This window comes from Amia ocellicauda, chromosome 5 (genome assembly GCF_036373705.1).
Source record: "Amia ocellicauda isolate fAmiCal2 chromosome 5, fAmiCal2.hap1, whole genome shotgun sequence".
Lineage (NCBI taxonomy): Eukaryota > Metazoa > Chordata > Actinopteri > Amiiformes > Amiidae > Amia > Amia ocellicauda.
Genome location: NC_089854.1, coordinates 35631374 through 35652326, shown reverse-complemented (window position 1 = coordinate 35652326; position 20953 = coordinate 35631374). Strand labels below are relative to the sequence as shown.

Sequence of the window (20953 nt, the reverse complement as noted above, 5' to 3'; positions counted from 1 at the left end):
TTCACCAGTAACAACACAAGGAGCTTCAACAACTGACTTGCCTGTGTTTTGCAGGGGTCCTTCGTGAAGTGACCACCCACTTCACTGTAGACGCACGGGCACAAAACAAGACTGGGGGCACTCATGTGAAAGCCAGGATTGTTAACCCTTCGGGAGCCAAAACAGATGCCTACATCACTGATAAGGCGGACGGCACTTACAGGGTGGAGTACACAGCCTACGAAGACGGTAAGAGGCAGGCAACCAATAAGACAACGAGACCACTTCCTGACTTTCCACCTTTCTTACTTGTACAGACTGCCTTACCCCCCCACCCCACCCCCCCAAGGCTTGAAAACACACTTTCACTTATTCAGGAATGGATGCATTGCTGAGTATGTGACAGATTTGATGCACAGATCCACAGACCCCCCATTCTACTGGCCAGTGTTTGGCAGGCCTTTGGCTGGCTGCTCCAGTGACATGTTGGCCTATGTGAGAGATATGCATTGACATTTCTTTTGATCTATCTGTATGTTGGCTCTGGGTTTCTCCGCAAGAGGCACACACCTGTTAGCTGTCACACAGCATGGACAGGGAACAATAGAGAGATAATTCTGGAAACAGGAGAGAGTGTCCCAGCCCTGAACCCTGTGCCCAGTGGTTTAGCAACATTAGGACATGCCCCCCCAAAAGAACATCCAGAACTTCTAGAACTGACTGTAGACTTTCTTTCTGTATTATATTATTTTAATTAATCTGAAACAGGAGAAAACTGTGGTCTGTTTTTACAGATTTGTTCTGCCTTTGTCACAGTGAAGAATTAAATGATATGATAGATTTACTTTGAGGTTAATTTGTTATGTCTTGTGGGGATGTTTAAGAAATTCTGCATTGTACTTTCTGTCCCCACTAATTAGGAATAATTTGGACTTGCCTTGTTAGTCAAAGACAATGCTCTCTGTAATACACAGCTCTTTTGCTATTAATTAAAACTATGTCTAATATATTAGATTTCTTTCTTCCTACACATTTTCCTGAAAGTGAGTTGCCTCACAAGGGTGAGGCTGAAATTTCAGGCCCCGCACATCTGCTGTGTAGGAAAGCTGTGTTTTCCCTGTGCTCGGCAGCTGGAGGCTTACCAAAACTTGTGCAGAAAAACTGGTCAGCAACAAAACACTGATTACAGCACTTTTCCATGATATTATCATGGATAGGAGCAGGCAAAGTCTGAATTTTAAGAAAGCTGTAAAGACATTTTATGATTATGTTTGTTAGCTGTTTGTAAGTTTTAATTAAAAAAAAAAGCATCCCATGGGTATTTAAGTTCTGGTTTCCATCTTAGTAGTGAAATAACTTTGGCATGTCAGATTACAATATCATGACAAATATTAGTACGATTGGAGCATTAAGGCCTCCATATAGGGACATGCAATGTAAGAGACCAGCGTAGTTACAGTTTCTCATTGGGGAGAGACTATAAATAGCCAGCACATCAGAACAGATGCTGCAACACTGACAGGGATTTCTGTTATGCTGTGCTGATGATCTGACAAAAATATGTTTTGGAGTAATTGCTAAAGAACTGGAACCTTGCTGATATAAATAGATAATTACACAAAGCAGCTGATGTTGGTGGCCATTCAGTTGAGAGCTTGAAGAGACTATTAATACCCCTCCATTTGCGGCAGTAGCAACGTCAATCAACAATTGACAGCAATATGCAGTTCCTGATTGTTAAAGGTGTTTGTCTTGCCCTGTCCTAAGGTATGCACCTGATCGAAGTCCTGTACGATGATGTGGCCGTTCCCAAGAGCCCTTTCAGAGTGGCGGTCACTGAGGGCTGCGACCCTACCCGTGTTAGAGCCTATGGGCCTGGCCTCGAGGGAGGCCTTGTCAACAAGCCCAATCGCTTCACTGTGGAGACGAGGTACGCATTGTGTAGAATGCAGGCCTGGAACATTTTAAGGAGATAAAAGTGAAAACAAAAAAACTAACAAAAAAGATTGTGAATAAACCATATTGTCTTAAATATATTTGATCAATAGGAGAGTTTGTGTGACTCAAAAATCCATAGTATACAAAATGGGGTTTGCCCTCTTCCCCCCCCCTGGTTTTCCCTCTAAAATTTAATTGAGAAGCTTGTTCGTTTGAGAAATGGAAATTAACAGTTCTGCTATCTGTTCAATGTGTCAGGGGTGCAGGGACTGGGGGCTTAGGCCTGGCTATTGAGGGCCCTTCTGAGGCCAAGATGTCCTGCAAAGACAACAAAGATGGCAGCTGCAGTGTGGAGTACATCCCCTTCACACCAGGAGACTATGATGTCAACATTACCTTTGGGGGACGGCCTATTCCAGGTAACATTTCCTGCGTTCTTGAGAGGGAAACATTTCTACCTTAAAAAATATTTTCTTGCCGGAAGTGGACATGCTGTATGACTAGTGGATCATTTGTTCCCCAGATATTATTTTGGATACATTCATTAGTTTTCAATAAGCAGTGTGTTTTGCATACAGGTTCTGTGAGTCACTTTCAATGAACATGAAATAAACAAAATAACCAAAGACAACAATGTGACCTTTAATTCACAACAGCCTTGAGGTGCTGCAGTTCACAATATTTGCCTGCAACACTGCAACACACACACTTTTTCCTTTATGTGGACTTTGTGGAGGATGCATGCCAAAGACATTGTGCTTGTCTTGCAGGGAGCCCATTCCGGGTGCCTGTGAAGGAGGTGGTCGACCCCAGCAAGGTGAAGTGCTCAGGCCCTGGACTGGGGACTGGGGTGCGAGCCCACATCCCACAGACCTTCACTGTGGACAGCAGCAAGGCAGGCCTGGCCCCGCTGGAGGTGCTGCTGTTTGGGCCCGCAGGTCAGTAGTAAAAGCCCCTAGTGTGCATTATGACGGTGTAAAGCCAGCCATTGTTTGGAATAGAGATAACATTTGTATTTTATTTGTGTCTGCTTTTGCAGGAGTGGCAGAACCTGTTAATGTCAAAGACAATGGAGACGGTACACACACTGTTAATTACACTCCCGCCATGGATGGTCCTTACACTGTCTCCGTCAAATACGCTGATCAGGAAGTCCCTCGCAGGTGAGACCCAGCACAGCGAAACAGTGTGTCAATCAGCATCGCGGCAATAAAGCCCTGGAGGCCAACAGTCATTCATATATAGTTTCACCTGAGAAAAGACAAACAGCATTAACGCAGCTTGGCATTGTCTCTCAGTGAAGATGATGGGTAAAACAGTTAGGATGTGTAAAAAATGCAATAGGAGTGTTGAGTTTGTGTAGCAGTCCTCTTGTTTATGTGTTACTGGAGTGAACCACTAGATCAGCGGTTCTCAGCCCTGGTCCTGAGGAACTCAATGACATGTTAGTGTTAGTTTAATTACCTAATCAGACTTTATTAATTATTTTAAACAAGTGGGGATTTAAAGTTAAATCTAAAATGATATCAAGCTCTTGAATTCTCCAAAATATTGTGAGCCAAACCAAAGAAATTCAAATTCAATGAAGCTTTCATTGAGGTAACTGACAGGTCAGTTGGAACAAAAAGTAGCAGATCGAGAACTACTGCCCTAGATGTTTCATGACGGTGACTGTGAGTGTGTGTATCTTAGTTTCTTCATGTTCACCATGCTGCTCCATGGGTATGTTATTATGCAGTTTGTAATTCTTTGCTATTTCTGTAGCCCATTTAAGATTAAGGTTCTGCCTACCCATGATGCCAGTAAGGTGCGTGCCAGTGGCCCAGGGCTCAACGCCTCTGGAGTACCTGCCAGTTTGCCTGTGGAGTTCACCATTGATGCCCGGGATGCTGGTGAAGGACTTCTGACTGTGCAGATCCTAGTAAGTGACATCCCATAAGAAAAATAAACAACATTCCCCACTTCGGTGTGTCTTAAAAAATCTTTAAAATTCCATAGTATGGGGTGCGATAAAGACAACACCCAGCAGCTGTTACACATCTTGAGATTTGTTTCTTTTTTTCCCCTCCAAAACTTATCTTCTATATCAATTCAGTTGATATGTGTTTAGACATCTCAGTTAAAATGAAGGAGTATGTTAATGGTGACATTTTATTCACAGGAATTTGGTGCATAGCAAGTAAATTATTATTACAATTTCATCGGGCGTGCATTTCTATTGGCAAGCAGAAGCAGAACAGACTGCATCCAAATGAGAGTGCAACATTTTACTTCTGCAAATTACTCAATAATTTTAATTCAGTTTTGCATAGTGAGTACAGTAATGTGTGTCCAGCTTTAAAAGTTTAATATGCACACACTTATGTCAACAGATTATTAAAATGTTGTACTGTGTTTCGCCTGCAGTTTATACATTCTGCTGGTGATTACAAATGTAAAGCTTGGCAGATTGTAACACAGTTTCAATATTTGTTTTTCACCTGTGGCCTGAGGTGCACAATTATTTAAAACAGGTATCAACTCAATTTGTAGAGCAGAAAGCTAATGGGATACAGAAAATGAGAATCCTAATTTTTCCTGATATATAATCTCTATTACACTGAGCTTTTTTGTGTCTACCATTACATTCCTCATACCAATAAGTGTAACCCATCCGATTTGAGTGGATCACCACACATCTCTGTTCCCGAAACGTAAATTTAGACTACAGAGTGAACTCCAAGGCTTCCCTTCAACCCTGGACCTAAATAGGAAGGGTAATGCAACATATTTACCTGTTACCCATAGGACCCCAAGGGCCACGAGCAGCAGGCCTCGATTTTTGTGGAGGACTGGAAGAGGAGGGTTTGGGAGAAACATATTCCAAAGAAAACCATCCATTGTCCTTCTCTTAAGAAAAGCTGTGTAAGCAGCTCATGCCATTAGTCCCTAGTTTCACCTCATCCTGTCTTCAGTCTCCCATGTCCAGCAGTTACTTTGTTGTTGTGTGGACAGTGGTGGTCAACCGCATACAACTGGAATAGTGAAGTGGCAGCAATACCAGTTCTTGTGTGCAGCCATGAAGCAGCATGTGTATAACACACATCTGTATGCAGATCTAGGATAACTTCTTAAATGGAAAACAGACATTTTGTTTTGCATTTGTGCTATTAAGCTGTCATATTGAGTTTGACTGTGTGGTTCAGTGTTAGACACAATGACTGGTTTTATGCAGCACTTCTGGGACAGTACTGGTTGGTCATCACTGATTTAACAACAGAAAACTTGCAATTTAAAACCAAATCTCTTTCTCTGGGACAGGGTTGTAGTCTAGACTTTGTGTCGTACATGTCTATGCTCATAAAGAGGATATCATTTGTGCATTGTTTATTTAACAGAAACATTTTTTTTAATAATAAAACAATTAATAGATAGAAAAGAATAAATAGGTTTACATATAATTCATATATACTGCAAATGTATGAAGGTTCCAGAATGACTCCTGTTTCGGTTATGTTTAATATGGAAGACAAGTCAACTTTGAAGTGAATGTCACCAAAAAAAATTGCGGAAGTGAAGGCCCACTTGGTTTTGGGTGTAAAATTGCAAGTTTTCACCCCAAATATAAGTAGTAAAGAAGCTTATAAATGAACATATTTTCTTAATTTAATCAGGGGTGTTCTTTTTTTTTACAAAGTTTTTAGTAATTGTTATTGTATTTGTAATACTCTTCACCAAGTGTTTGTGGACTGACCCCCCCATGAGCTTTAGCAGTAAAAGTGCAGTTTGAACTCCTTGACTAACACTGCGTACACGTAAGCGAGTTGTGACTAATACACTACATATTCTCTAATATTTTAATGACTTTGACATGGTTAAGTTCAGCTTTAAAACTGGTGGTTTCAGCCCACCGTTCATTATGCCTTCTCTTGACAAGCCATTCTTCTGACATACTTCACAGTACCTGTGTTCCTAAATCACGATCTCACACATTCGATTTTAATGCTCTTCTGTGGTGCCAACACCGAGTCACTCTGAAGGCTTTTAGTCAACAATGTGCCAAATACATTGCATTAACCTGAGATGTTTGAGGGCCCTGAGCAACAGCAGTCTTCTTTCAGCTCAACACCCTGGAGAAATTCAGGGGTATAATGAGGAAGTTTGAATAATACACCCAGGATTCTGGTTTTAATTCCAATGAAAACAGAAAACAGTAGCACTGTTAGGTCCCTCTGGTGTTCTTTTAATTATCTAGAAGGTCACAAATAAACAAATATTACAAATAAACCAACATGTTTCCTCCCCAGCCAGTCTGCAGTTGAAACATGTTCATTTTTAACCTCCTAAATACTAAAAAGAAGGGAGACAAACAGTGTTTCTGTTTGCAGAAGTGCAGACATTTGACTCGTCCATTGATTGTGTTGCTGGGAGTCTACACACCTGCATAATATTTAATAGCAGAGGACTTTTATCCAGTTTATGAAATGAACAAAGTAAGGCAGGCATAGGGGCTTTACAGTCACAATTCAGTACAACTCATTTGATAAGACCAGCCCTATGATTTTTTTCAGAATTCATGATGGCAGCCGCTCTTTACTAATAGATTTTATTTTTTTATAACAAAGTGCATGGAGCACCATATGTTTATAAAGCAGTGGAGTAAATCAACAGTGTATTGTAAGAGAATATTTTGTTTGTGTATAAACAGTCTTATTACTGGTGTTTATAACACTGCTGCTAAACGTAATGGGAGGCAGGACTGAGTGAATATTCCTCATGAGGTGTGAATTATGCAATGTTATAGACATTGTATTAAAACACTAGATTCCATAAATACACATGAGCAATCACACATATGCAAATGAAAAACGTATAATCGTTTAAAAATATTTGTATCCTTACAGGACCCCGAAGGGAAACCCAAGAAGGCCAATATCCGTGACAATGGAGACGGGACCTACACGGTGTCCTATGTACCAGACATGACAGGCCGCTACACCATTACCATCAAGTATGGTGGAGATGAGATCCCATACTCTCCATACCGCATTCACGCTCTGCCTACTGGGGATGCCAGCAAGTGCTTGGTTACAGGTCAGTCTGCAACTATTTTGAAATGTAAATCTCAGTTTAAGACATCTTTGTCTCAGCTGGCATTTGCTGTTTGTTCTTTTAAAATGCTTTAAGGTAAATTCTGGCTAAAGGTGCTCAATAAATCCGTATAATTATATGATATGCCATATTATATTATGAAAGTGTAACATTGATACTGTTTTTGTGTTTTTTGCAGTTTCTATTGGAGGACACGGTTTAGGTAAGCAATCTTAATTTTCTACTTCTACCTCATTGACTTCACATGCCAACACCCCAGTGCGCCGCGTGTAGCTCAGCTTATCAGACAAGGCAGCAGACTCTCTTCTGATGTCTTTCCCGATAGGTACAGGCCTCGGACCCACCATTCAGATCGGCGAGGAGACGGTTATCACTGTGGACGCAAAGGCTGCTGGGAAGGGCAAAGTGACCTGCAAGGTGTCCACCCCCGATGGAGCAGAGCTGGATGTTGACGTGGTGGAGAACTCGGACGGCACCTTTGACATTTATTACACAGCTCCAGAGCCAGGCAAATACATCATTACCATCCGCTTCGGAGGGGAGCATATTCCCAACAGCCCCTTCCACGTCGTGGTAAGCTCTAGTGTTCACTATCTTAATCTTAATATCTTTCCCTGAATCGGCTCCAGGGTCAATGAGCTGCACTGAAACCTTTATTTGAAATTAAAAGTATAGTATATGTGTGTGACCAGCGAGAGGTCCTTTGTTTGTTAATCAAGTCTCTGTGGAGTCAGTGGTGTCTTTTCAGGGGTAGTACTAGTAGAGGAAGTTGATGAAGAAGTGAGTTGATGATGTGTCATTGCACTCTGTGATAAAGATGGTCTACGCTTACATGTTTGGTCTTTCAGGTCTTTCAGCCATCTGTTTAATGCCGAGGCTGTGCCGGTGTTTCAAGCCTGACTGAAGGCTGGACCCAATCAAATGTTAAAACAACATGTGATAAAATATAAATTCTGTAAATGTTATTAATCCCCACATATAGTATATATTTAGAGAGAGTTTACAGGGGGAATTCGTTGGCTGTGAGATAAGCTTATTGAAAGTTTACCCTTTATAAATATTTGAATCCTGTGTGATGTTTTTTTGCTTGATAACATAATATATACTTTTTTTCTCCCTGAATGTGTAACTTACCTTCCGCTAGGCGTGTGATACCATTCCCATAATTGAAGAGCCTTGTGACACGCTGCAGTTACACCAGCCCTACGCACCCTACCACACTGGCTATCCGACACACTGGGTATAAAATTACAGTGACCTACAGGCATCTCAGTCCCATTTGAGAAATACCCTCTCTTCTTCTTGAACAGGGCAGCACAAAAGTAACAAAACAAAACTTTTTTTTTAAATAGACACAACATTAAAAAGATCTTTACCAGCTGATATATCTACCACAACTGACTTTCATTGAAAGTTTTATAACTCATCATCAGATTGACAGGAGTTTTTAACAGTAGACAGTTTGTTGTCACAGAAAATAACTGCAGAGAAAGAACTGCCAACATTTATCTGCTGAAAGGATAACACTTAATGGCTTTGCATAAAATTAGGAATTTTATCAAAATTCACCTTTAATGCTTGGAAGTTCTTGTTAAATTTGCATGTCTGACATTTTTTTAATAAATAATAAAGGCGAGTGTAAGGCCATCATAGAGGGTATATCTGTCAAGATATTTTGTTCCCTTAACACAGTTTCCCCCTCCTTTCATTCACTCACTCATTCCCTCATTCTCTCATTTGATGTTTCACGGTTCAGTGTACAACATTGTCCTTTGCCCCTTTATCATCTCCATAACCCCATAACCCCCAGTCTAAGCAGATATCTGATAAGGCTGTTTGTTAAGTGGCTCTAGTTAACATGAAGAGCACATCAACTGGTTTTGTGTATAAATTATATTAGTGATAAGGATCGTGCTCTATTCGTAATTACAGTTTTAATACTAAAACATTTTTGTTAATGATACAGATAGCAACATATAGTTGAGCTCTTAAATTTATCTTCGCAGACCACATACGTAACTGCTGTTGTTTAAGAGTCTCTTTACAAAACCCTGATCTGTTACAATTTGGAGAATGTAGCTCTCCTTTGCAATTAACAGATATCTGATAAGCTGTTGTCCCAATGTCCCCAATACATTTATTGTTCCCTTCATTCTGAATCTGTGCATGATTCATTGGACAGTGCGTCCAGTTTCTTTTGCAGCATTTCTTCTGTCTTCTGAGTCGGGCTCAGCTCTCCCGAAATGTCTCCTGTACTTTTCACCCGGAGCTCCTAAAACATCAGCTCCGATGTCTTTTCTCATTTTCAACCGTCCTCTCTGCTTTCTGTCCACACGTTTCCAGCTCAGTTGCTTTTACTTCCCTTGACGGTTCTGATTCCTTCCCTCAGGCCACAGAAGAGCCCATTGCTCCTGCTGACGGGATCGAGCCGATTCTCAGACCCTTCAACCTGGTGATTCCTTTCACAGTGCAGAAAGGAGAGATAACAGGTGAGCGCTCAGAAACAGGTCACATTCATTCCTATGGCCACGACCCTACAGGAAAGACATAAGCTCATGAGAGCATCGGACTGACAAAATGCCAGAGTCCAAACCTCAACACACACATGACATTTAACAGCCTCTACTTAAAAACAAGGCTCAGCTATTGTAGCTCTTGGCACACAACATCGCTGATATACGAGACACACAACAAAGTTAGCTCTCGGCGGACTTACATTTTGTTTCCATGTCGGCTCCACAAAGTAAATCAGAAGTTTGTGGTGTCACATTCAGCGTTCTAATTACATAATATTAATAACAATTAGTTCCTAATTGAAAAGTCAGCTCTGCTTTTTGTTATTTATTGTTTTAATATATTTTAGTTTTTTAAGCCAAAGCAAACTCTTAAGCTCACAAAGGCAGATGTAATAAAGTCTGATCATGATCTTGAAGTCAAGGAGAATCATATTAAACCAGCACAGTGTTGCCAACGACTTTTGCGAAAGGTTTGTTTTACCGTTTGCTGTTTCAGCCACAGATGAGTATGTAAATAAGAACTGGGGGGAGCATGTTTAAAATTTCACAATTGAAAAAAAGCTGGGAAACAGTATCCTGGCCACTGCTGTTGCAACATCACATCGTTTAAAAACGGCAAGAATGAGTGAGTGTGAGGTTTTCATTTCACACCCTGATGGATTTCAGCGAAGCACAAATTATGCGTAGCTTTGTAGACACTTTTGTTTAATTTTATATATTTTTCTGATATCCAAGTTGAATTCTATTATGTGCTTTTTCACATGGTTAAGCACTGCTGGGTAATGAGTGAAACCACCACTGTTCATCCTCTTGACTTGTTTCTACAGAATTACAGTCTAACCTCACAGGCCGAATTTCAGAGCATCCCTTACATAACTCGAAATGCACATTAAATCACTCTTCTCTCGAATGCACTTCCTGTCCCAGCATCCTCTTTCAACCTGCCCCCTTCTGTATGTACCATTTCCCCTTATGAATCACAAACAGGAAATACAAAATCCCAGTATAGTTATTAGCACAGCTACATATTGGACCTTCACACTTTACATGAAATAATAATAATAATAGTATAGGAGAAAGAATAAAAGGCATACAGAACTGACATAACCCTGTTGTTCTTCTTTCTTTTCGTGTCATTCTAGGTGAAGTTCGGATGCCCTCTGGCAAGACTGCCCGTCCTGATATAACTGATAACAAGGACGGCACAGTCACGGTTAAATATGCACCAACAGAGAAAGGTCTGCATGAGATGGACATTAAATACGACGGAAACCATATACCAGGTAAACAATCCCCATCGATCAGAGGCTTTTTAAATGGTTCATATTGTTTTTATGCATCTGTGCACTCTACTCCAGTTCAGTAGTTTCAGCTCACCATGGTTTTGAAAGATAACAACTAATAAAAAGACACATTTAAATACACATTCAAATACTCATTCATTGTGTTTCCGCTTCCTGACGCTCAAACCACTCTCTCTACAGGAAGCCCCCTCCAGTTCTATGTGGATGCTATAAACAGTGGTCATGTGACTGCCTATGGCCCAGGCTTGAGTCATGGTATGGTGAACAAGCCTGCCACATTCACTATTGTAACGAAGGACGCGGGCGAAGGTAGGGTCTGCCTGCAGTTATCTGCTGTGAATTAATTATGCTGTCTTCTTTGTGTTCTGTGGGCTTCTGAAGGACCACCACTCCCGGCATGCACGCTCAAACTGGACTTCCACACTGCCATTTGCAAGCTGTGGTGTGTGAGAGAGGAAAGGGTCCAGAGCGCGGCAGGAGGCCTGCACCCTTTCTGTTAGCCAGGCTATAGTCTTGCCAAGTGGTGAAGCTAGGCTCTGTATCATTTATGTTGTTTCAAAAGTCGTTACAAAAACCCTGTATTTTATTTAGACGATTATGAGAGTTGATGACCTGTGCATGTTGTCTTGGCAGGCGGGTTGTCCCTTGCTGTGGAAGGTCCATCTAAAGCGGAGATCACCTGTAAGGATAACAAGGATGGCACCTGCACAGTCTCCTACCTGCCCACTGCACCTGGGGACTACAACATCATCGTCAAGTTCGATGACAAGCACATCCCTGGGAGTCCTTTCACCGCCAAAATCACAGGTGAGTCGAGCGCCCCAGTGAACTCTCCAAGAAACACCAGCTGCAAGACAGCTTCATGTCAGCAACCTGTCCTGCTGACAGACCCCTCACACACTGAGATTCAGGTCTGAATATGTATAGACTGACCTGTGTGTGTCTTCTCCTGATCCCGACCTTCTCTTTCACGCCCCACACCTCAAATGGCTTTGCAGACAAACAAGACATGTGTTCGAGGAATGCGTGAGAAGAAAATGCAAACGAGAGACATGAAGATTATCTGTAAGCGGAGAAGAAGACAGGCATTGCCTTGTGTTTCACCTTTACTGTGCCTGCGCAATGTGTTGGGATTCCTGTGGCTGCTGTATTTCAATTACAAGTTTTATGTGTTTTCGTTTGCAGGAGATGACTCCATGAGGACGTCTCAGCTCAATGTCGGCACAGCAACAGATGTCTCCTTGAAGATCACAGAGACTGATCTCAGCTCACTGACGGCCAGTATCAGAGCGCCGTCTGGGAATGAGGAGCCCTGCCTGCTGAAGAGGCTGCCCAACAGGCACATTGGTGAGAGAGCCACAGAACTCTATACCCCACAACGTAAATGACTTCTGTCAACTGTTACCTGCACTCAATTACACACCTTGGTTTGGTCCTTAATACATTATGTTATAATGGACTTCCACAGCAATATATAGCTCAAGTTTGCCTGTGCCAGATTTAACCCCACAGCTGCCCAAAAGACCAAGGTTAAATAGGAGTGCTCTTACAGCAAAAATACCATGTTTAATATAAACTATTGAAGTTAATTGAATTACAATGGCTGCCGAGGAAACGTGGTGACACAGAAAGTAGTCCCACGACTTATTGGGGCAATGGTTAGCAGAGATAGACTGTTGTGGTTCTTCCACAGGTATTTCATTCACACCCAAGGAAGTGGGAGAGCATGTGGTCAGCGTGAGGAAGAATGGCAAGCACGTCACCAACAGCCCCTTCAAGATCATGGTGGGCCAGTCGGAGATTGGAGATGCCAGCAAAGTGAAGGTGTCAGGAAAGGGGCTGGTGGAAGGCCGCACCTTTGAGGTGTCCGAGTTCATCGTGGACACGAGGAATGCAGGTAAGAAAGATGGTGAATGTGACCTGCCCCCTCAGGAGGCCCAATTTCCTTTCCTCTGTGTATTGTTGATCTCCAGTAGAGGTCTTCCCATGCCACATAGTCCATCACACTTCATAACCTTGTAGATTATACTGAAGAATTAACAGTACTGAAATATTATTTGTTTAAAGCTCATTATTACTTAGGAAATTCACTTCTACTAGAAAAGGTGGACTCTGTTAAGCTAGTCTTGTATATCCAATTACTATCAGTTTATGAATCGGATGCCTCGTTAACCCATTGCTTGAGGAATCTTAGCTAATCAGTATGTGAGTGAATTATCCCCCCTTCTCTCCTTTAAATCCAGAAAGGTCGTCCTTTAAGTGTGGCAATCAGCTCTCATAGACATTGTGTTGTTTCTGTCCTGTAGGTTACGGAGGTCTTGGATTGTCCATTGAAGGTCCTAGCAAAGTGGATATAAACTGTGACGATGTGGAGGATGGCACGTGCAAAGTGACCTACTGTCCCACCGAACCTGGGAACTACATCATCAATATCAAATTTGCTGAGCAGCACGTGCCTGGTAAGGAACCCCCCCTTTCAGAAAAGGTCTGAAACGGTCAAGAATGAGACTTCAGCTTCCTTGATGATTGCAGCTTTATTGAAAAGAGAACAATTAACGCTGGCATGAGCCACACAGCAACAATGCTAAATAGATTCTGTGTAGCTTTTGTGGGTGTGCTGCACATGCACATGGGGAAATCTCCAGTGGTCTTCCTCTCTTTCCCAGCAGTTGGAAGAAGCAGCACTGTCTGGGCCTGCATCTGTTTCCGCCTTGGGTTTGGACCTTCTCTGCAGGCTGGTACATTGGGCAGCCCTCACTTACCTGGGGGCTCATGCCTGGGCTGTCTGTCTCACACATGACATTTGACTTTGCAGGAAGTCCGTTCACAGTCAAGGTGACAGGAGAGGGAAGAATGAAGGAGAGCATTACCAGGAAACGGCAGGCGCCCTCCATTGCAAGCGTAGGCAGCACATGTGACCTCAATCTCAAAATTCCAGGTAAGCAGGAGTGCGATCACAACAGCATAATGTATGCATATAAAACCGTAACGTCAGAAACTCGATGGTATTTCTTCACATTCAGACTCATTTCACTGGAGCTTCTTGCTCTGCTCTCCCCCCTCACCACCCCTAGCTTTGTTGAGGCTTGTTTTCAAAGGCTCTGTCCTTCTTGCTTTTGTGTGTTTCTGTTGCCAACTTTACCCTTGAAAAAAGATTGAAGCCAATACTAGACAGGCATAGGAAGGAAGGAAAGCAGATGTACACCATCAACAGAGCGCAATTCTCCCCATTTCCTTTTGAAAGTTAGTCAGAGGGAAATAATGCTCTTGGCATGGCCTGAATGCCAAGTAAAGGAGATGATATTAAATTCTCTTCACAGAATGTAGCTGATTGAATTGGATCATTTACTGTGAGACACGATACATAAGAGAGCATTGCCCAAACCAATTCAGCGAAATTTGAATATTGTTTTCTGGCTCTCATTAAAAGCATCATCAGTGCATTTAATTCAACAGAAATTCATTAAAGCTATAATAAATATACACCTGTTTGTGTCTTTAGAGGCCTGCCTTGCCTGTGAGATTTATTTCAAATAGGATATTTAAGAGGCCAAACAGATCTATTTATTGGTCATCCCTGTAAGAGGCTTTTACAATATTATTGACTGCTAGCATTACAGACACATACATGTAAACATTTGACAGTAGGACTGGCTTCAATATTTTTTTGCCTCTACCCTCTAAAGCCTTTTTCCTTCATTCCTTCTGTTCTTCCCCTCTTCCTCTCTTCCTCTCCTTGTTCCCTCCATCCCTTCAGGGAACTGGTTCCAGATGGTGTCGGCCCAGGAGCGGCTGACTCGCACTTTCACACGCAGCAGCCACACCTACACGCGCACCGAGCGCACCGAGATCAGCAAGACGCGGGGAGGAGGGACCAAGAGGGAGGTGCGGGTGGAGGAGTCCACCCAGGTCGGCGGAGACCCCTTCCACGATGTCTTTGGAGAGTTCATGGGCCGAGAAAGCCTGGGGACCTTCAGCGGCATTCCCAGACCAGAGGGTGTGTGTCTGAGATCTCTGTGTTACAGTGGTAGTGCAGCTGGACGTTTGAGTGTCGTTTTCCTTTTTGTTGGAAATCTCAGCTTTTCATTTTTCACAATAGTTTGTCTGCAGCCTACGTGCAAACAAGTATGAGCTTTGGATGAAGGCCCAGCTACCACGACAATTTTTGAATTTGGATTTTGAATTTTACACTTTTCCCTCACATTGGAGGTGGAATTTATTACAAAATATATAAAATGACAACATAGCTGGAAAATATGATCACTGACCTGTTAACTCGATCATTAATCTGGATTGTATTAGAGTGATTTTGACCGCCATAATATGTTTTTTTTAATGGCTGTGCCGTAAAAAAAAAAGGTGCGCTGCACATTTGAGGCTGAGGAGTAGTTAGAAAACTGTAGGAGGATTAGAGAAGTCCTGTCCGGTTACCTGTGTCACGCCGCTATTCTGGACTGGCCTTCCTGCCGTTTAGAAAAGCCCTGATCACTGTCAGCATGGACAACTCCCTTTCACTACCTGTTGCTCTGCTCTGTCCTCTGTTTCTGCTACTGCTGCTTATATAAATAAGCCAGGTCGATTCAGACTAATGCAATAATCTGGTATTTGGAGACAATATTGCTTAAAATGTATGACTCGATCTGAAGTAACATACTTCCTAACTATGAATGCTGAATGTTTTAGTCACATACCTCCTGCACAAGGAAGCAGCTCATGCGGGCTGGGATTGTGGGAAGGAGGCAGGAGTTCTGACGTCTCCTTGCTCCGCTGTGTACCCCCAGGAGAAGCCGGCACCCAGGAGATGACAGCCCAGGTCACGAGCCCTGGAGGGAAGACGGATGATGCTGAGATCATCGAGGGAGAAGACAGCACCTACAGTGTGCGATTTGTACCCCAGGAGATGGGCCCTCACACGGTCAATGTGAAGTACCGGGGGCAGCATGTTCCTGGCAGCCCCTTCCAGTTCACCGTTGGACCTCTGGGAGAAGGTGGAGCCCACAAGGTCAGGGCTGGAGGCACAGGACTGGACCGGGGGGTGGCTGGAGTCCCAGGTATGTCTTCAGGACACGGGAAAACACATACATTTCTCTTTAATCGTGTACCTTGGCTTGATCCCTATTAAACTGTTTACTTGTGGATCATTCGTGTTCATAATTAGCTTCTGTCAGGGGGTTGGAAGCCGAGCCCTGAGTTTTAAACTGTGTCCCTAGTCATGGCTGACCTGTCTTTTCGCCACAGCCGAGTTTAGTATCTGGACACGAGAGGCAGGTGCCGGAGGTCTGTCTATAGCTGTGGAAGGACCCAGCAAAGCCGAGATATCCTTTGAAGACAGGAAGGATGGGTCATGTGGAGTCTCCTATATTGTCCAGGAACCAGGTAAGGCCATCCATAATTGATCTCTTAAAACTGATGTGATGCTATTATCTGAATAGATCTGTCCATAAAAGACTGCTGAGCAATAAGATTTAAGTAAGTAAGTAGGGAAAGGTATTACAAATAGAAATATTTAAATTAACTTAACTTTTGTCAACAAAACATCTATTTCAGATATTTCTGTTCTCTCAAAAAACTCTGAGATCATGATTAACACTAAACACGTCTCCACTCTGTTTTTCCAAGGTGATTATGAGGTGTCAATCAAGTTCAATGATGAACACATCCCTGACAGTCCCTTCATTGTGCCGATTGCTACACTTTCTGATGATGCACGAAGACTCACTGTCACCAGTCTTCAGGTGTGTTCATAGGCTGCTAAACTCATAAATACATTTACGGATTGTGTTTATTTCATCTTAAATAAATCAGTAATGTTTTGGCCATTTTAAGCAGCAATTTTAAATCCTTTCAAACCTGTTGATTTATCTTCTTAGACCATATGGCCTTAATGGCATATTTAATCTGAAGGTAACTGTGAAGGTGGCCTGAATGCTGAAAATGCTGGTGGTTATATTTGTCTCTGTAATTGTATATCTTGTCATCCATGGCTCCACTACAGAGGCTTAGCTGTACCTTCTCACTAATCACTAATAAGTTACTTTATATGAAACCCGCTCTGTGGTTTGATATATGGATATCACTTAGCTCTGACTCCTTGGACTATTCGCGAAAGAATTTTCCCTCTCTAGTCCTGCGTGTTTTGCATGTTGCGTTCGTTTCCAAAAGCAACCAAAATAACATGGCAGTTAAATCCGACACTGCTGTTTCATGCTTATCAGGAGACTGGACTGAAGGTCAACCAACCAGCATCCTTCGCAGTGCAACTGAACGGAGCCAGGGGAGTGATTGAAGCCAAAGTTCACACGCCATCTGGGGCTGTAGAGGAGTGCTATGTCTCTGAGCTGGATAGCGGTAAGGGCCATGAGCTACAGTGAGCTGTGTATGAAAATCTTGCAGTCAGTTGGGGGGGGGGGGGGTCAGATCTGTAAAGTAAAAGAGAGTTGGCTATTTAAAGGCCTAAAACAGAAAGAACATGTTCAATGATATTAGACAGGAAGAGTATATTAGGGTAGTAATATCACACATTTAATGCTGAATAATTTTTGTCTGCCACTAGTTAGTACTTTGCAGGAGTTTCTGTTGAATCTGTCTAACTTTTCATTTTAATTGTCTCATGGTTTAATGGAAACACTGTGAAAGTGTTGTTTGAACTCGCTGTCTCACAGCCGAGAACAGTCAACGTCTTAATAACACAATGAAACATATTCTTCCAAAGTGAGAGAATTACCATCAGTGGTTCAGTCGCTGATGCTGCTGCAGGAGAGGGGGTTCTGAAATAGATACCGTGATTAAACATGTGGACAGAGGAAGAGAATGCACACCCCAGCAGTGAATGCCTGTCTGCATCACATTTAAAGTTGTCTTTTATTTTGACCTTTGCTGGGCAACTCTGAGCACACGTTGCATTTCAAAAGGATTGATCAAAGGGAACGTAAGCTTTGACTAGCTTTAGCATCTTTGACAGCATTACTTGTAATACCTCATTCAAACCTTGTCTCCTTAGAGCGCTTTCCATTTCCTGTTCACCCTGTGTTATAACTGTATTATTCATCCTGCTCCACAGATAAGTACACCATCCGCTTCATTCCACATGAGAACGGGGTCCACTCCATCGACGTGAAGTTCAACGGCAGCCATATCCCTGGCAGCCCCTTCAAAATCCGGGTGGGAGAGCCAGGACAGGCTGGGGATCCGGGCCTTGTGTCTGCATTTGGGCCAGGCCTGGAGGGAGGAACCACAGGTAAATGTCCTCAGAACCCTCTCATTTACTGACACAGAAGTTTGTTCAAAACGATGGTCTCGTTGTTATACGACAGGACACTGTATCAAAATACATTGTAATAGATATCGTTTTTATTTTTTAACCGTCCACAATATATTTTATTCTATTCCTGTACTGCAAGGTAAGTTTAATTATGCCTGTTGACTGTGTTTTGATCTTCAGGAGTACCTTCAGAATTCATTGTGAACACCTGCAATGCTGGCTCTGGGGCCCTCTCTGTCACCATCGACGGGCCCTCAAAGGTGAAGATGGACTGTAATGAGTGCCCAGAGGGGTATAAAGTCATGTACACTCCCATGGCTCCTGGAAACTATTTAATTTCCATCAAATACGGGGGACCTCAGCACATTGTAGGCAGCCCCTTCAAAGCAAAAGTCACAGGTAAGAAAAAAAAGATCAATGAAGGTGCATTCATGTCATACTTTGGCTTTCAAAACACTTGAGCAAGACAGGGGAAGCATAAAACATATGCATTTTAGAAACTTAGTTTAGAAACTTAATAACAAGGATATTTCTTACATTTGTGGATGAGGAATGTAATGAGGAAAAAGCTCAGGCATTGTGAACATTATTTTCACACAATGAAACGTTCCCACATGCAATGCTGTGAAAGTGTAGTTCGTTTATTTTCTGAAGCACGGGGAGGAAGGCTCTGATCATGTGTATGTTTGTCGATCTGTAGGTACCCGTCTGTCAGGAGGCCACAGCCTACACGAGACCTCATCCGTTCTGGTAGAAACAGTGACTAAAACCGCCACAGTGGGGGGGTACAGCACCATGCCGAAGTTCTCCTCTGATGCCAGTAAAGTTGTGTCAAGAGGTGCCGGACTCTCCAAAGCCTTTGTGGGGCAGAAAAACACTTTCACAGTGGACTGCAGTAAAGCAGGTGAGAGTATTGGCAGCTGCAATTTCCAATGTACATATTTCAATGTAAACAAATTTCTCTTTAGTATATAAAAGTGTTATAATTAGCAATGTGGATAACTATGATTTGTCTCTCCGTTCCTAGGGACTAACATGCTAATGGTGGGAGTGCACGGTCCAAAGACGCCTTGCGAAGAAGTGTACGTGAAGCACATGGGCAACAGGATGTACAATGTTACCTACACAGTCAAGGAAAAGGGGGACTACATCCTCATTGTCAAATGGGGGGATGAAAACGTGCCAGGAAGCCCCTTCCACGTCACCGTACCTTAACCAGCACCTACAACCCTCGCTATGCAACCTGGAAGGACCTACCCCGAAATGCACTAATAAAAAAGCAAAACATTTTTTTAAAGGAATTTGCATTTTAAGCAATGTGCCAAATCTTTACGTTAACATATACTATTAAAAAAAGCATTAAGGTATTGCAGTAGATGAAGATGAATGTAGAGATCACTTTTACAATATGCACAATGAAAAAACAAATCATAAATCAGAATCTGCTGAGCATTTCTTTTGGAAGGTCAACCTCATACTAGGCTTAAAGGTTGGTTGTCGCTCTTTCCCCCCTCTTTCTCTCTCTCTCTCTCTCTCTCTCTCTCTCTCTCTCTCTCTCTCCCTCTCCCTCTTTCTCTCCCCCTCACACTAGCCCTCTCTTTTGGTAATATTTTTATATGTTTATTTTTGAGATAAAACATGTAGTATGGATATTTTAAAGTGAAACTTTTTTAGTTGATATTGGCCGATTCTTGTATTTCAAAAACGTTTTTTTACACTGAAGTGGGCAGGGAGGGGAATCCTTTCTCTAGCTTCATTAACACAGAGATAAAGAAACGGCAGATAAAAAATGCTAACACAGATACAGAATGCCTTGTTTTCTTTTCGAATATGAATATCATATTAAACTAATCCAGGCCAATATCTTCTTGAAAAAAATAAATGTCACTTTCACAGAGGTCACTGTCAGGTTTAAATGGATACTGGATATTGTTGGAATTAATTTATTTTGTGAAATGTATTTTTCTTTTTATATGACAAGGAATTTACCTGGATAAAAATGAAACTGTAAAGTGACATTTACAGATTCAGCAACAAGTATGACAGTTTGTTAAAGGATTTATTAAAATATAAAACAACACACAAAAAAGAAACACTGAATGTTCTGACAGTGACTTCTTATCATGCCCTGACCCAACACCGAGGAATGTGATTGGTCAGACTGAAGAATTTCTGATGACAAGACTGTAGCAGTGTTTGTTATGTGAATGTTAAAACAAAGACTTTGCAGCAAAACAGTATTAAAGAGTGCCATTTTATAGTGTTTTTGTATGTATTAAAAATGATAAAACCTAATTGTTTGATATATTAACCAACTGTTTGGTAAGAATGTGCAGACATAATAAAGGTTTAACTGCTAACTTGCCACAAAAAATGAAAACATGTATTTATTGTTGTATTTTAATTTACTTAAGTTCAACATCTTCAAGTTACCCTTGTGTCAAATTTATGAAAATATTACCCATAACCAAATATTGAGGCAGAAAACATTTTCAAGCCAGGGTGCTACAAAAAGGTAGTAAACTGGTTTTAATTGTGCCACACTGACCCCCAATGGTTGCAGGGTATAGTTTTCAACAAGCTGAAGGACTTGAATCAATTTAGATATATGGATTGTTTTTAACTTAAATTACTTTCCATAAGTTACAAAAATATAATTAAATCTGACCTTTTTTTTCCTTCTTACGTTTACAGTAAAAGTTGTAATGATTTGTGTTTTCGAAGATCCATTCTTCCATTCCCAATTTTAACTACTATGGGGCCAAGCAAGTATGATTAGAATAAAGTACATGTATTGCAGAATATTGTTTTTGCTCACATCCTGAACTTAAGCCATAGGGAACAGACCATCACACCAGATCCAA

At 41.9% G+C, this 20953-nt stretch overlaps 1 protein-coding gene across 5 annotated transcripts in view; it reads left to right on the top strand.

Annotated features, from left to right (window-relative positions):
- Positions 1–20469, top strand: part of flncb (filamin C, gamma b (actin binding protein 280)) — a 60800-nt gene extending 40331 nt beyond the window's left edge. For 2 of the 5 annotated variants that reach the window (XM_066704958.1, XM_066704961.1), the window contains 27 exons: positions 55–228; positions 1747–1909; positions 2176–2336; positions 2688–2855; positions 2957–3080; positions 3682–3838; positions 6801–6990; positions 7187–7210; positions 7334–7581; positions 8153–8248; positions 9398–9497; positions 10667–10807; positions 11009–11137; positions 11462–11635; positions 12014–12175; positions 12522–12725; positions 13135–13287; positions 13644–13766; positions 14586–14825; positions 15610–15879; positions 16067–16204; positions 16448–16563; positions 17044–17176; positions 17889–18065; positions 18270–18488; positions 18790–18993; positions 19117–20469. In XM_066704958.1, the coding sequence (XP_066561055.1) occupies positions 55–228; positions 1747–1909; positions 2176–2336; positions 2688–2855; positions 2957–3080; positions 3682–3838; positions 6801–6990; positions 7187–7210; positions 7334–7581; positions 8153–8248; positions 9398–9497; positions 10667–10807; positions 11009–11137; positions 11462–11635; positions 12014–12175; positions 12522–12725; positions 13135–13287; positions 13644–13766; positions 14586–14825; positions 15610–15879; positions 16067–16204; positions 16448–16563; positions 17044–17176; positions 17889–18065; positions 18270–18488; positions 18790–18993; positions 19117–19304 (4376 nt within the window). In that variant the 3' untranslated portion in view covers positions 19305–20469. The remainder of the gene's footprint in view (positions 1–54; positions 229–1746; positions 1910–2175; positions 2337–2687; positions 2856–2956; positions 3081–3681; positions 3839–6800; positions 6991–7186; positions 7211–7333; positions 7582–8152; positions 8249–9397; positions 9498–10666; positions 10808–11008; positions 11138–11461; positions 11636–12013; positions 12176–12521; positions 12726–13134; positions 13288–13643; positions 13767–14585; positions 14826–15609; positions 15880–16066; positions 16205–16447; positions 16564–17043; positions 17177–17888; positions 18066–18269; positions 18489–18789; positions 18994–19116) is intronic. The other 3 variants (XM_066704960.1, XM_066704962.1, XM_066704963.1) reach the window with 2 other exon arrangements.
- Positions 20470–20953: the final 484 nt, after the last annotated feature.